General features: G+C 37.3%; 1 protein-coding gene across 4 annotated transcripts in view; it reads right to left on the bottom strand.

Moving 5' to 3' along the window:
- LOC122790313 (keratin, type I cytoskeletal 18-like) overlaps positions 1 to 17291 on the bottom strand; it is a 508415-nt gene that overhangs the window by 240229 nt on the left and 250895 nt on the right. For all 4 annotated transcript variants that reach the window (XM_044057831.1, XM_044057834.1, XM_044057833.1 and 1 more), the window contains exons 8-9: positions 10883 to 11106; positions 3848 to 3901 (exon numbers count right to left, since the gene is read on the bottom strand). In XM_044057831.1, coding sequence (XP_043913766.1) covers positions 3848 to 3901; positions 10883 to 11106 — 278 coding nt within the window. The remainder of the gene's footprint in view (positions 1 to 3847; positions 3902 to 10882; positions 11107 to 17291) is intronic.

The raw sequence follows: 17291 nt of genomic DNA, 5'->3' as shown, positions 1-17291 counted from the left end.
TTTCTCGAACTGAGAGTTCGATCACCCATTGTCAAAGCTGACATGAGCGAGCAGCCACTTATGTCAGCTTCAACATTGCGGTGTAGATTGCACTATAGTGGGGATTAGGAAATATATCCTTACCCTCACTCTAGTGCGAGCTCGGAGTTTGTATATATAAGTGGGGGGGGGGGTGTGGGGGGTGCAGGGTGGCTTGCCCCCCTGCAAACATTATTGTTAGTTGTGGGCAGATGTGAGCATTTCAGCAAAGTTGATATTCGACATTGCTGAAATGCTCCGTTCGATATTTTGGTTGCTCTGTGTTTTGATTTCCGACAATATTTGTTGGAAATTGTTGCTTTCATCTAAATGACATTCACAAATATGATGATAAACCGTTTTTCTCATTATTATCCAAATTTGATGATGCAGTTTCCAAAAAGACAACTTAAGCTTCTACTGGAATTAAAAAGTCACTGAGAAATATGGGCTAATGCACAAATAAGAACTTTAAAGATTATATGCAAAGATTTTTTTTACAATGTCATTTTGTTGCAATTGTGCGCTCATAATATAAAGTGGGATTTCTGACTATGAAACGTCTTTTTTTTTTTTTTTTTTTTACTTTAGTTGCATTGGTGGATTTATATTTAAGTTTTAAAAAATTGTGTTTGTATGCAGTGTACATTGAGCCATCTGTCCATTTGCTTCCTAATACTGTGTTATCTATTTGTACCTTCTAATGATGACATAAGGGGGACAAACTGTGAGTACTTCACTATCCTCTAGGCACTAAATTGAAGGGAGTTCTGCTATGCCAGGAATAGGCACTGAAATTATGTAACATTCCATACCTGCAAATATGTTTACCTATCCTGAGGACTTGGCAGGTGTAGCACTCCCACCTGTATGTCATATCTAGTATTGTTGACAGAGATGGAGGTCTAACATACAGGTGGAACTCCATGTCTATGAGGCTGTCCAATGTTCACTGTCCTTTGCAGGAGGTCCACTAGAAGATGGCAGCATGGCCATCATATCTGCATTCATAGCGCTCAACCTTCCATGTCCAAAATGAGGAATACTAGCCCTCATAATGTGGAACAAATGGGCAAAATGTGGAACACTTACTAATGGCTTGCTAACAACTTCAACTAGGAAGGTCATAGGATAGTTAAAATATGCTGGTTTTACTTATAAAGAAGATATTTTAATGAATTAATATGATTAATTTCTATTTACAATGGATTTCACTTAAACAAATTCCTAACACTGAATGTGTGTCAGAGTCTTTCAGTGTGGAACTTTGAGGAACATGAACTTTTTAAGACCCCAGATGAGGTACGTTCCTTGTAATGAGGTACACTTGAGAGGTATGTCTGCATTCTCCTCCTCTATGATGGGCTTGTGGGGCCAAAAGTAGCTCTCACAGTTATATTTATGTTTGAAAACAGAACACTGGAAGCTGTCCCAGCAAGTATTTGAAGGATGGCTTAAACTACATTGAACTATGCATGTGTGGTCTCATACTTATTCCCCAAACCCTTGAGGCCTGCAGTACAGCTCCGCCTGTATGTCAAACTTGGTACTGCAGGCTATCTGGCTTGCCACCGGATACTGCCTCCAGTGCCTAGTCCCACATACAATTGGAGCTTGTGCCTTGCTAAGTAGTTCATTAAGTTCTATGACAATTTTCATTCTAGCACTAACCCAGTCAATGTATAACACCCACAAATATGCTAACATGCATTACTGTAGGCTGTTGTTGCAATAATTCACTTATCCTTAGTTTGCTTCTTAAAAGGGATTATCTCATGCTAGACCAGTATGCATTGCATTACAGTGCTGTGTCTGCAGTGTAATAATGCAGATATAATACTGCAACTATGCATCGCAGTGTTATATCTGCATTATTACACTCTATGCCAAGCTCTGTACACTTTACTAGGAATCTTAACCTTTTAAATTCTGTTTTGTTACTTTTTATTGGACTATAAATAAATTTAGTGATTTGTTGGGTTATTGTCTTATTGCCTGAGTAAGTGACTGACTGTTTTGCAGTCTGTCACTTTGTGTGGTGAAATCTACTGCAGATTTCAGAAAACATGCCTGTCTACTGCAAGCTGTTTATTCTCCTTATTGCATCGTCAAAAAGCAGGTCCACATAAAGAAATACCGGATAGCTGCTCACCGTACAAGAAACACAGACACTAGCTTATGGAGAAACTAAAGTAATCACTACATACCTCAGAATCAGAAAACTGCCTTTACATGATGTGATCATAATTACTTCAAAAATGATAAAGAAAACACCTTTGCACATGATCTTCGAAATGGAAAAATATGGAGCAGATGAAGAAAGCAGACAGCTTAATGAAGTACCACAAAGCTTCACCCCTCAGTTGTTTTTTCTGACCAAATTCTGTTACTCATATTATCCATTCCTCTTTTCCAAGACGACTTTTTTGCTGCACTATGTGCATGGTATTATGCCATTTATATGCCCTATATTACTGCCCTGAGGGGTTCATCTCTGCTTGCCTCTATGTTTTATTCTGATAGATGTGTTATCAATCACCATTTGTTGCATTTGACCTCATGGGCTGATACTTCACATTTTTGTCGATAACTTAAATTTATGTTTCCATGATGATGCTTCAAATTGTTCTGAGGCTGATCATTTTCATCTCTTCTGTATATTTGAATTAAGTCATGCATTATTTTATTCATTCTATGGACTTGTTTTATTGTTGCACAAATTACAGTACTCTGCTTCAGTTTCTTTTGATTTTATCCATTAGCAGATATTTTATTATATTTTGAAAAAAAATAGTTGCTGTAATTATTATCACTGTTTGCGTTCCTTTTTGTAGTAGAACAGTCTGTTTCCACACTGCCTCTGGTTTACACTGCTGATCTATGTTTTGTTTTGCATTTTCTTGATAGTCCTGTGTGTTTAGTAGTCACATTTGGAAAAAAAGACACATTTTATGTTTAGTATGCCTTTCTGGTTAGCAAAAGCTCAGTAAAATAAATAATAATGAAGGATGAAATAAAAGAAAGAAAGAAAAAAGAAAACAGAAATTACTGTGAGTGTATCGGTAAAAAGCCATACCTATGTCACCTGATATGTACTGACTGAAATCATCAGCGCTGTTAAGACATTAAACATTACTCTTCCTAGCCAGAAAGAATTAATTCACTTGGCCATCTGGTTCCGCCTCTGATTTAAAAGCTACTGAACTAAGTCAAATGTAAGCGCTGTGGTTATATATGATATTTCTACTATGATGCCAGCATTATTATTAAAGTTTATACAGCTGATGTGCCCCACTGTATTTATATCTGTAATGTATATATTCCCCTAGATCAACACACTTTGGCTTTTAAAGATGGAATCTGTACAGCCGTGCTGTCACTCATTATTTTTCAGTATTTCGAAAATTAACCAGTCAGTAAACCTAGGGAAAACATTTATGTAGTAATCACTGCCTATCTTCTGAGCAATCACAGTAATATAAACTGTTTTATAAAACTAACATGCATACTTTTAATCACTGCCGTTTAATTTTGTAAAATGTGAGCTAACATGAACACTTTTAACTAGAACGTAGAATGAAGACTCGCCAATCATAAGAGGCAGATAGAAGAGCTCCACAGACCTCTTGAAAACAATTCTACTATAGGCCACAGTGAAATCTGAAGAGGACAAATAAATGACCAATAAAAAGAAAAATCTGAGACATACATTATTATCTTTCTAAGAAAATACTAAAGTTATAATGGGAGTTTCAAAAACTGTATTTTTTACTACTCATAAACACTTTGTGACATATGTTTAAACTATTAAGGTATTTCTGCTACTTACTGTGCAGATGAATGCTGAACTGTTTTATTAGTCTCCTCCAAGGCAGATAGTTTCCTAAGACAAAGACAGCCTCATTAATTGCATTATATGAGAGACTGGATTTTTATAACAATATCTGCTTAGTATTTATAGACGTAGACATTAGAGTAGGTTTCTAAGCTCAATGTTCAATGCATTTGTGTAAGACTATTTATTGTAAATGTCTTGTGTAGTTACATAATGATGCATTCATTTTCTTTGTCTCTGCATTAAATAAATTAAAATGGTACTTTTTCATTTAATAAGTTAGATTCATGAAAACACTGGTATCTCAACTTTATAAGAGCTGTACAGTTCATCAAAACAAACTCCACTAAAGTATATCTCAACTAAGAAATTTCACTTATGCATATTTCACTGACAGCATCCTTACCACTATGATAGGTTTCATGGGTAGCTACTAAGCTTGCTGTCCAGAGTAGCAAAGAGGAACCTGTCCCAAATTTACAGTTGCCCCAAACACTGTCCAGCAGAGTGACTTGCTCATTGGCACACATGGTCTGAGGGAATCAAACCTTGTGCCAGAAGTAGTAGTGCTCACAGCCTTAATCCTCTGAGCCAGCTGCCGGCATAGTTTTGTTCCAAGATTAGCTCTAGGTTACTTTGTTGAGTGTTGGTAGCAAGAGGGGTACTTAGAGGGTCTGTAATGCTGAAGTTAGGGATATCACTTAGTTTAATAGAGGTGCCAAGTGGCATCACTGTTTTTTTTTTTTTGTGTACTGATTGATATATTATTTTTACAAAGACACTTCCATATAGCTTCAAAATCCTTAGTCTAGTTAAGATCTAGTGACGTGCAAAGTTTTGTTTTTAAGCTAGTTCTCACTGTACCACTTCCATGGAGAAAGCGGTTTCTGACAGTTTATGTCCTCTTAAGACAAACAAAGATAGCTCCAGTAACTTTATCTTGTTCAGTTTTTGACTAGACAGGCTGAGTGATAGAGGTGTAAGAGGTCAGTTCAGTACTGATGCCCTGATTCCTCTTACTAAAAAAAGAGACATACATACAGTCTTAATAATGCCTTACTATCAATTATGGCATGTTATTAGTAACATTAATGTATGATTTGAAACCCCAAATTGTCTTGGTGACAAGTGACAACATTCCAAACCTCTCCACAAATATCACTTCAAAAGTGGACTCTGGGCCTGCTAAAATGTGTTGAACCAAACATTTACTAAAAATACACTAAGTTATTTTGTCTTCAAGTAGAATGTGTTTTCATAATAGTAACCTTTACACAAATAACATTTATCTTATTTATACATATGCTATAAAGATCACTCATTAAAAACAAGTAAAAGCAAATGCAGTTTAAGTTTTAATTATAAATATACCATAAATATAATAAAAATTGTGCAGCAGTTAGTGCAGAGGATTAAGGCTCTGAGCCTATAATGGGCTGTTGCCTGTAGTCAAGGGTACATGGCTTGATTCCTTTCATATCCATTTTGCCTAATGTGCAACTCTGAGTAAGTCTCTTGACCAGACTTTAATCTTGGATCACACCAGAAAAGGGACACATGCGTTCAAAGAGATTAGCTGATTAAACTCCATAATGCTGATGAAAATAAACTGCATCTAAAAGAGTGCCTGAACTTTAAAACACAATTGATCTTTGTGCTTTTATTTAAATTTTTGTAGTTACAATCATCTATCTATCCATAGTTGCCACACCAACTCCATTTTTCCCAATAAAAAAAAAAGTCTAAGGCACTACTTCTTTCACCATCTTTTAGAAAATCAGCCGCATAAAAAATAACATTTTCTGGAGTCTACACACACTAAACAGATGCTTATATTTGGACCTAATGACATCACTATGCTTATTTACTCACTAGAGAATCTTTCTAAAAGTCTTCCCCACATAGAAAGCCTTGCAGTTGCAACAATGATTAAGTATAGAACCATAGGAAATTGCAAATGTGTAACATAATGCTTTGAAAGTCTTTGGTTTTAGTAAGCATTAGTTCAGTTCCATCTGTAATGCATCTACATGCTTTCTAAAATACCAGTCCTTTCACTAGTGTTACGTAATTTCTGCTTTTGTTTTCCAACAAACTTTTTAAATTACTCCATCTTTTAAAGCCAACGATAAATATATTTCCAGTTATTTTTGTGAGGTTGGAGTTGCACTAATATTTTTTTCCAATTTTCCACTATATTTTTCTAATTTAGAGGCATCAATGGAAAATGGAGTAACCATGGTAGTGTTGAAACCTGTTTTTGTTTCTTGTCTATAATGTGTCTCACCCTTTAATGTATCATTCAAAAATAGGTCAAATATGTTTCATCTGTCATTTGTCAGTTCTTTGGACCCTCCATCAGTAAAATCTTCCAGGTATCTCAGTTTCTAAAAAAACAAATTTAATTAATCTAAAAATATGTTGCTGAAAAGCTCAAGTTGGGTAACATTATAGCTTGATCACTGGTGACATTTGTCTTTCATGTGTTGCGGGTGCTCACAGCTAACACGTAGATAATAAATGTCTTCTCCATGAAGGTAGTGGATGTCAACTGGAAACATTTAACTGAATACCTAAAAACAATCTCTTTATTCTAGTTACAAGTAAAATGTAAAAATAAAAAAAAAATCACTGTTTGGATTGATATAACGCACAAGTTGATGAAACCTTTTTTCAGTGTCATCCCACATTTAAAAGTGATCATTATAAAATACTAGTCACACGAGTCACCCTTAAAATCATAACTATATAATGGCGTATTCTCTAACTTATCTAGTAGAAAGTTAGCAGAGACATGGGCCGTAACAGCCACCATCATTGTAACTTTAAATTCTCTGAAACATTTCTGGTTTAAGAAAACACATTGGCACACAAAACCATTTAAAGCAAATCCCACTGAAGCCTTATATGATTATTTCTGACATCATTACTGTGCAAGGTGTTTACCCCTAGCTCCTGAGAAATGGGTTATACAAAGGCCTGAGCATCCAATGTGACAGAAGCTAATTTTACATATATTTAAATTAGATTTGGTTTTTGCACGACTGGCTGGTTTTAATATGTGATGTGCATAATAACTCTTTAGTTTGAGTTGTATAATGGCTGCTGAAATTAAGTCTCATTCTGATTAGAGACAAACATACTCAGTTTGGTTCAATATATTTTATAGGATTCTGAGTCCACTTTTGGAGTAATATTTGAGGAATAATTATCACAGTATTTAAGAAACTGATACCCTATTATTTACAAATGTTAAAATGATTTTGTGATTATGCTGGATTATAGTACCAAGCCACGGTGGTGCAGCGGTAGCGTTTTTGCCTCACAGCAAGAGGTCCTCCTGTTTGATTCTCAGCTGGAATGCCTTCTGGGTGGAGTCTGCATGTCCTCCCCGTGGTCGAGGGGCCTCCGAAAGACATGCGTGAATGGGTGTGCCTTCACTGAAGATTGGGCGTCAGGCTGGAAACTCAGCACCATAAAAATCTACTGCCAATCATTAGCGGACTGGAGTTCCAATGTGGCGACCCCTAACCAGGAAAAGACAAACATGCTGCATTATAGTACCAGGAATATAGTTCATAGGTGTTTACTAGGCTAACAATCACAAGGGCCTTTTTAAGCCTAGCCATGTATCCCAAATCTTTGACAAGTTCTGATACCCTTGATAAGTGTAAGCATGGGCCTTGAAGATGAACCATTTACAGGTTACCTGTTTGCATTAGAGACATAGGTGCCAAACCAGGGATGAATTTCCGTTTTCCCATCCAATTGACCAAGTTGCACTTGAATTGGGTTAGGGAGGAACTATGTTTCACATGGATAGGGAGCCTGTTCCATAGAGAGGGTAGTCTCTGGGATACATACCTATCTGTCCAGCAGGTTGTATTTATATCACAGGCAAGGTTTAAGCCTTTAGAATGGGTAATTCTGCTACTGTTTGTTTTGTGGATATGCAGGATGTACATCAGAGTGGGGTCTGACAATGTCCTGTATGCCAGGCATAGATCTCCCCTCAAAAGCATGTAAGAGAATACAGGGATAGGGCCTTGAGGTGGTCTGCATAGGACATATTACTTATGCCCTGTATTCATTTAGTGAGGAACCTCTGTGGACGATTTAGTTCTTGGATATGCGTACTTGCCAAAGGGTGCAGTGTACTCAATGACAGGTCTGATGAATGCTGTATACAGTGGAACAATGATGTCCTTGGACATAGATGCCATACCTTTGTTTATAAGTTGTGCAGTATAGAATGGTTTCCTCACCACTGTAGACACGTGATGATCAAAGGCTAGATTACTATCTGTGTGTGTCCCTAAGTCCCTGACTACTCGGTAAAATCTAAGGGGTGTGTTCTCAATATGATAGTTAACAAGGATAGATGATGTCGCAAAGGATACTAGTATGAATTTCTTGGCATTTAGTTTTAGTCCATGGCTCTGACATCAGTTATTTGTCTGTGTCTGCCCCTCCTGGAAAACATTTGTATCAGTGTGAGATTCAATGACTGCTCCTAATTTGCAATCATCTGCAAATTTAGTCAGCCAGAGACCACTGACATTGGCCTTGACTTCCGAGAAGTAGATGCCAAAAAGGTGCGGTCCAAGGACTGATCAGCGAAAGACTCCACTTGTGACTGGCCTCTTTGTAGCAGTGGACTCCCCATTTCTAACTTCCTGTGTCCATTTCTAACTTCCTGTGTGCTGGGTGTGAGCCAGTTGGCTATCCACTGGGTGACATATGGGTTTGTACCCAGCCTCTTGAGTTTGACAACAATGCCCTAGTGGGGTATTCTGTCAAATGCCTTGGCCAGGTCGAGGTAGGTAGTGTGAACAATTTTGCCCTCATCCATTGCTTTGGTGACCTTCTCAAAGAAGTCCACCATGTTGAGTAGGCATGATCTGCCCTTGACAAAACCAAAACCAAACTGGGTTGGGTCCAGTGTCTGGTGGTTTACTACATCTCTATTGATCATATCCATGATAATTCTTTCCATGGCTTTACATACAAGACTAGTGAGACTTATGGGTCTGTAGTTTCCGGGGTCTGTAGATGGCCCATGTTTGTGCAGAGGGATGACTATTGCCTTTCGCCATTCATGAGGCACAAAGCCTGTTTGGAGGCTACAGTTAAATAGTAATTCCAGAGGCCCTGATAGGTCATGTTTCATGCTATTTAGAAGGCATCCTGGGATATTGTCTGGGCCCATTGATGCAGTGTTTTTGGTCTTAGAGATGGCATTAAAGACCTGTTCTGTAATGATAGTAGGGGAGTTATATGTGATTATATTTCCTGAGGGAAGGTTGAGGGGGAGAGAGAAGTAAAGTTGAAGCCGAATTTATCAAACAGGAAGTTTCCTATATCTTCTGGCTCAGTATAAGTGGCTTCATTTACAATCAGCTCTGCACACAACTGTGTATTGCCTTTGAGGTTGCGGACATAGCTAAAGAATGCTTTATGGTTGTGCTTGGCCTTGGAGGCCAAACCTACCTCAAATTTGACTTTGGTAGACTTTACTTGTCCTCTTGAGTTGTTTGTTTAGTTTGATGAGAATGCTTTTATCCTTCTGGGTGCTGCACCTCCTAATTTTTGCCATGATTGTCTTCCTCCTGTTATACAACCGATTGATTTTTTGATTCCACCAGGGTGACTTGTTTTTTTGAGTTAGTTCTGTACTTCTTCCTGGTGGGTAGAGCTGCCTCTATGCAGCTATTAATATGCTTGTACAGGGTTTTTTGTGAACAGTTCTGCATAGGCAGAAGTGTTCTCAGCGTTTATAGGGGCTTGAAATTTTGCCAGGTCCTCACTTAATAGCAGGAAGTTAGCCATAGAATAGTTCCTGAATACTCCCAGTTGAGCTGGGTGTCCAGGTTTTATTTTTACTTCAAAGGAGACCATTTTGTGGTCTGACCTTATCAGGGATGGCATTACAGTACGGGGTGTGCAGCAGTCTCCCATATTAGTGAGGACCAGATCCAGTATAGTTGCACCCCTGGTTGGTGCATTGACTTATCTGGTCCAGGGAGTTTGTGTTTACAAAAGCCAGAAATCTCTGTGCATGTACATTTGATGTTGTATTGGATTCCCAGTTAATAGTTAATAATATGTCTAATATTCTGCTATTTGGTAAATTCACCTACATTATTTTATTTTACATATTGATTAAATATCTGCCTGTTTTTGATATTTTGATGTGGATGATACAGTTGACTGGCCTTCTAGAACTAAAATCATTCAGTTAATTAAAAAATACCTCTGTGACCTGCATGGATATTGGAGGTTTAAGAATTTATTAAAATGGATTGGCAGGGCAATATGACATACAACGAGAAATCTCTATTAAGATAAGAGAACCTTTCACTATAAAATGTATTAAAATGATGGATTTGGAAGTCATGTCATTATGTCTAGATGATGTATTATAATGCAGTTATCATCAGAAATTTGGGACTTGTGCTTATATGTGGAAAGTATACCTGCATCAAAATAAAGTGGCATATAATACATTTGTAGGAACAAGACATTGCAGAATTATATAAACTCCATATCAGTTTAATATCTGATGCATCAAACAATAAATCATTTAGGTATAAACATTCATCTTCACTGTCACTTATGTACTCTCACTGAGAGGTATGTGCTTAGTGTTTCAGAAAGTGTGAATTTAAAACAAAACGATAAGAAATCCATATATTTCACTTACTGCTTGAATTGCACTGTGCAGTGACATTTTTATTTGGATAATGACGATATTCCATAATCACAACTACACAACCAATAGTGTCAAGTCTAAAATATATTGACCTTTAAGAATATTGATAATAAAATTATTGATAATATAATAAAATGGGTACTTGTGAAAGCTGTGAAACGCGCATCTGGTTCAGACTATACTCTCTTAATGCATTTTGATCAACTTGCACCTTTTTTTAAAGCTTTCATGAAGTTGTGTGCAGGTTTACTTCTTAGACAGGCAAAGAGACATGCATTTTTCTAATAGTTTTACACTGGCATTCATATGGCACTCACATAAATTGGTCCTCTCCTTCAAGCAGACGTCTGTAGACAATAATCTCTGCTTCTAGGTTCTCCTTGATCTTCAGAAGTTGCTCATATTCATGCTTCTGCTGTTTCATGCTGTCATGTATCTCTTTCAGCTGCTCTTCCACACTTATGATACTTCTTTGCAGATCCCCAATAGTGTCTGCATATGTGTGGTTGGTTTGTTCAAGATTTCCACTTAAAGCTTTTACCTATTGGTAATAATATATTAATTTTAATTAAGTAAGTAATCTGTGGTGGTCTCAGTTTTTCACATTCCTAACCCTGCATTTAATCTTAGTCAGTTGTCATTGTTAAACATCTTAACGAAACATTCTGTAAATGTTGTCAGTTCGCAATACTTGCCAAAGCAGCACGTTCAGTATTTACATAAATGAATGGTGTGTTATTTGTTTTTATGGCAGTATGTAGCCACAGTTACCCTGACTCTTTTGATAAGAATTTATATCACTTAGCCTGCAATGGCTATGGCTTTTGACCTACTGGCGACATTTGTTCTAGTCACATTTATGGCTATTCTGGTTCTTGTGACCCCCCCCCCCCCTACTGTCTCTCAGGACTATAACTATGACCTTTGATTCGAGAAGTACTTCTTCAAACTCATGTGTTCAGACTTTTATATGCTTTACCTTCTACACTGAACATTAATGTCAATGTTAACCTTTGTGTAAGTATGTTATATCCTGCGCCAGGCAAGTAATAACGAGGCTCTTATGTTGTACTTTTTGAACTTGTCTGTGTACAGCAGTTAGAACAAGTTAATTTACCACAAAATATGAATGCCATGAACATTAAACACCCTGTTTTTAATGAAATAATTTATTGTTTAGCTTTTCATTATTTGCTAAAGTGAATATGTAGTTCTAGTAGACATAGCTCCAAGGAGCAGGTCATTCCACTAATGTTTAAGATGGCGACAATGTAAGAGCATGGAAGGCTGTGGGTCACCAAAACAAATTCCCATGTTGTGCAAATAGACATAACAGTTAATAGTTACCTTAAGAATGGTCTGATACATTTGTTCAAGAACCATATAATCAGACTTTCAGGCAAATCAAACTATTGAGAAGTCCATTTATGTGAAAACTGATCTTTTTTCCAGGGGCAGAGCCCCCATGTACCCCTCCTCTTATTAATAGAACTACAGTTGGTTTGCCTCTGCACTTAATACAATAAATGTTAGTGCCACTGGACATTTTGAGTAAGGTCAAATCGCCCCTTAAAGTGATCTCCTTATACAAATGTAATTTTTGATGAACTAGCCAAAACAGGGTCCAGCAGAGGTGTTTATTTTTTGGCTAGATGAATGACTCCCATTTAAGAACATCCTTCTAACAATAGGAAATGGAAGACCATGCTACTGAAGGTGAAACAATGCCAGCATTGTGCAGGTTTGCACGTAGTAAGTGGAGTACTTATAGGAATAAGCAGCTGGTGGAGAGGTTGTATTAGAGCATCTGTTACTGTGTCGTTATTAAACACAGGCAGTTGGTCAGATGGATCTGTGAGCAGTCACAAGTACAGATTTGTGAATAAATGAGCTGCTGTTTACACTAGTGAAGAAAAGTGCAAATGCTGCCATATCTGACTCTTACTGCAGTCATGAAAACTGTGAGGGAGTAAAAGAGGAGAGAAGTTTTGTGTGTATACAGATCAATTAACTATAAGTAGTTATCAGAAAGAGAGAAGAAAAACTAATGCATTACTTATTTATATGCTGTTGACTAAGATATCTAATTGGGTTGTGGCCCATTTTCAGCAGATCCCCAGGGAGATGAACTCCAGAATATCAGCAAATTGACAAATTCAGAGAAAAGTAATGGTTATGAATGGCAAATACAAAAGGCGTGCTTCAGGCATGGAAAGTACATATTTGGTAAGAAAGAATGGATAGTTACAGAGATACAGAATGTGTTTCATTGCTGTTTATAGTATAACAATTCTTCATTAAATGGTTAAGAATAAAGAATATGTAGTGAACACTACTTTTGATACCTACTTGATAGACACCACAAGTGGGGGTGATGCTCCCATCACCCTAGTTCATATTACATAACCCCCTTGACCAACTCCATTCAAAATTCATCACTGAAGAAATTACAATCTCCTTTCTAAAAATAAACAACTCTAAGAAAATTTAAATTATAGTTATTTACATTCCCCCAGGTAATAATATACCTATCCTTGAGGACATACTTACCTGGATCTCTAGTACTATCAAAAATGAAACCATTATTCTAGGGGACGTAAATATAATCCAGGCCAAGATCTGTTCAAAACATCTCTCTTCTAATATAAACTTATTTAATTTTACCCAACTAATTACATCACCTACTAGATTTAACAAATCCCACTCTGAAGGCTCTATCCTAGATTGGATACTCGTCACTGACCCAAATAAAATCTCCTCAGCAGGCACTATCCCAAATACTCTTAGCAATATTCTCCCTGCTTTCATCCGCAGAACTTCCCATCCATCCAAAAAGAACACCACTACAAACACTCCTGGTACCTAACCAACTTTAACCCCCAACTATTCATCAACCTATTAAAACAAATACATTGGAATATTGTAAAGAACATCCCCCTAGATGAAGTTGTCATCTGCTTCAACAACTTATTCCTTGATACCCTAAATAAACTTGCACCTCTCTGCATGAAAAGGGTAAAATTTAATTCAGTCCCCTGGCTAACAAAGTCAACAAAACAGCTAATGCAAAACAGAGATAAAGTATCAAAACTCTAACAAAAACACAAAAATCCTACCACCCTGCAACATCACAGGCAACTCCTTAACCATGTAAAAAAACAAATAACCAAAGACAAAAAAGACTACTACCTGAAATTCCAGTCCAACAACATAAACAATCCCAAAAAATTCTGGACAAGCATCTCCTCACTCCTATACCCAGGTACTAAGTGTAAACTCACTCCATTTCTTAACAAAAATAATTCAGATATAGCCACTGTCTTCAACAACCACTTTATAAACAATATATCCAGCATTACATCCAACTTACCAAAGCGCTATACTAATTCAAACTTTTCTGCCACTAGTTCTTCAGATTCTTCCCTCCCTTGCACACACACCACCCTCTTCATCCTACCAAGATTCTACTGATATCTATAAATCCTCTGCAACCTTCTCCTCCTTAAAACCTATCCCCACTGCAACCATAAAATGCCTACTACTGAAACTTAAACCATGCTGTAATGCAGCAGACAATTTCCATACAGGCTACCTACGGCTTTCCATAGAGGCAATTGCCTACCTGGTTAGCATTCTCATAAACAGATCCATACTTGAATCCTACATTCCAAAGACCTGGAAGCTGGCATTTATTCTATCCCTCCATAAAGTCGGCGACCCCACAAATCTCTCCAACTACCGTCCAATTGCTATTCTCTCCCTTATTTCCAAGAGTCTTGCAAAATATGCATAGCCTCAACTTCTTGACTTTCTCACCACAAATTAAAGACTATCTTCTAATTGCCATGGTTTCAGGACAGGTCACAGCATGATGACTGCCATCATCTCCTTCATGGACACAATCAGTAAATCTAGGGACTATGGTAAGTTCGTCTCACCCATCGTCCTAGACCTTTCCAAAGACTTCGATACCATGTCTCTCCCCCTTCTTCTGAGCCACCTCTCTCTAACTGGACTGTGTCTCCCCAATCACTTAATTGGTTTTCAAGTTATTTAACAAATGGGCAACAAGCTGCAAAATGGAATTCCTCCCTCTCTTCCTATCTCCCTAACCCCACAGGGGTACCCCAAGGTTCCATATTGGTCCCTCTACATTTCAGCATCTTCATTAATAGGCACCACTTATCTCTTACCCATGGTTCTCTTATTCAATATGCTGATGATTCTACAGTCATTTGCTCTAGTGATTCCATTCCCAAGCTACGAAACATTACTCAGCTAGCATTTTCTTCCATTGAAAACCGGCTGACTAAAAGTCACTTTGCTTCTCAATCCTAACAAAACCAAGCTACGAGTTTTTACCCTTAAGCCTCGTACCCCACTAAACAAAAAAAAATTCACTGTACTGTCCCACAACAAAACACCAGTTGAGATAGTCTCCCATACTAAACTACTAGTTGTTATAATAGAAGAACACCTCAAATTCGATCTTCATGTCCAACACAACATAAAAAAAAAATGTCTCCAGAAATTGGGCTTACTATACGGACACAAACACTTTCTCATCCCCACTTCAAAAATGACCCTAGCCATCACATATCTTCTACCTTCTCTGACCGTCGGGGCTTCACTACTCACAAACCTACCTTCTAACATAAAATCCGAACTAGAAACCTGCTAGAATAAAATTGCCCAGTTTGCAACAAACTCCTCTATTCCACCCACTAGTGTAGAGCTTTACATTCTCTAAACTGGTTAGAACTACCACACTATCTCTCCTACATTTAACTAATAACAACACACAAAATTATATACAAATCTTCACTATGTCCTGCCCTTTCCTTGCTTTTCACCAACTACCTATCCAAAAGACCAAAATATCACTTAGGTTGGAAAATGAACATCTAGTACAGATTTATAAACCAAAACTTCCAGCTGGCCAACTCCTGTACTATTGCCAAAAAGTGGAACTCTCTCCCTATAACTCTCCAATCTAGCCCAAGCATTGCTACTTTCAAACTCTCTTTACGCAACTACCTATCTTCCATTTGGAGCTGAACTGTTCCACATCCCCTTCCTTCAAGACCTGACCTCTTCCAATTCATTGACTCCCATTCTGCAAACTCTACTCCTTCCTCTATGCTATCACTTAGACTCGTAGTCAAAAGTGATCATGATAAAGGCCTAGAATCTTGCCTTCTTATGAATGATCCTGTCAGTATTGTAAAGTTATTTATATATGTGTATATTTGAATTTTATTCTAAGTATGGGAATTTTTGTGCTTATCCACCTGTTTCACTTAAATTATTTAGATTGTTCAAGTTTGTATTCTGTATTTGGAGCTTTTCTCCCCGGACCTGCACTGAAAATGGGTTCTTCGGCCCAGTGGACTTTCCCAGTAATCAGTTGCCAACAAATAAACAAACAGTATAGCACTGGTAAATAAAACTTTCTGTGAAGAAGCCATCAAGATATATGGGCATGGACTGTGAGATATGAGTGAAAAGGAATAAATATAGAAAACTGTGACTGATGAATTATATTGACTTTTTCTCTTTTTTTGTAGACACTTTATACAAGAACATAATTCCTTCTTTTAATTATGGAAAGTGATTCAACATCTGATGTTCCAGTGAAAATTGTTTCAAATAGTACAAGCAGAACACTCCATATTATTTCTTTCTTGAGAGATACAGCACTTATGCACCAGGATAGTAAAGCCCCCTTTACAGGGTAGTACCACCCCAGAACAAATGGTAATGGGATCATTTATTTGGGTACATGTTCATTTGTAGTCACTCTAAAACTTCTGTGAGGAGATCCAGAGCTAGTTGGTTCATTAATTGTTTTCATTAGCTAAACTGATCAAAACAAGATTATTTTTCCTGCAGTAAGCTGGACTAGAAGTAAGGTGCAAGCACCATAATGGGTAGTAGCTAGACAGCCCTGCTAAATGAACAGTGACAATATTTAAATAAGAGAAGTTTGTAAGGACATTCTAGTTTTAACACATGAAGAGGAATACACAATGCAGGCTAGGAGTAGATTGTAACTGGCATGTATGACTCAGCATTCTTATTGGCCATGTATGACCCAGCATTCTTACTGGCCATGTTTGACCTAACCTTCTTACCAGAAGGAGGAGAGTTAGCTAGTTTGAACTTGCTATATATTGGATTATATGATTGGGTCTCTGATCATAAACAATTTATGTGTTCAAGAACTGGACATCAGTAAATTCACAGTGAGAATGGGGCAAAGCAAAACTCTTGAAGTGAATCTTGACATCCACTTAATTTTTATAGTGCTTGGAGCTTTTCTTATTCAGTGTAATATTAGTTGCACTGAAAAATTTTAAAAATGTGGAAGATCAACGTGTTTCACACCTGTGAAAGCTGTAACACACTTATGTCTTCCAGATATGCCTTTGAAATAACTAGAGCTTTAGCTGCTGTAGTTTTCTACAAGACAGGCAGACAGAGGAAGAAAAAATAATATGAACTGTAAGAGCACAAAAAATGTATAACAGTGTTGAAAGCTGCAACACAGCAGTGCCTCACAGATAGTGAGCAGAAGCTGTGTGTGTCTTTGATCCATTAGAAACTTTAAAAATCTGTAACACACTTCAATTTAAAAATAATTCTGACAGTCTGAAGTGTATTACAACTGTTAAAGCTGTTTTAGCTGCTTGAACACTGTTCTTCAGTGGCCACTGTAAATGCAGT

This window comes from Protopterus annectens, chromosome 16.part0 (genome assembly GCF_019279795.1).
Source record: "Protopterus annectens isolate FY-2018-M chromosome 16.part0, PAN1.0, whole genome shotgun sequence".
In the NCBI taxonomy this organism is placed as follows: domain Eukaryota; kingdom Metazoa; phylum Chordata; order Ceratodontiformes; family Protopteridae; genus Protopterus; species Protopterus annectens.
The sequence above is the reverse complement of the archived record's forward strand: the minus strand, read 5'-3'. Positions and strand labels throughout refer to the sequence as shown.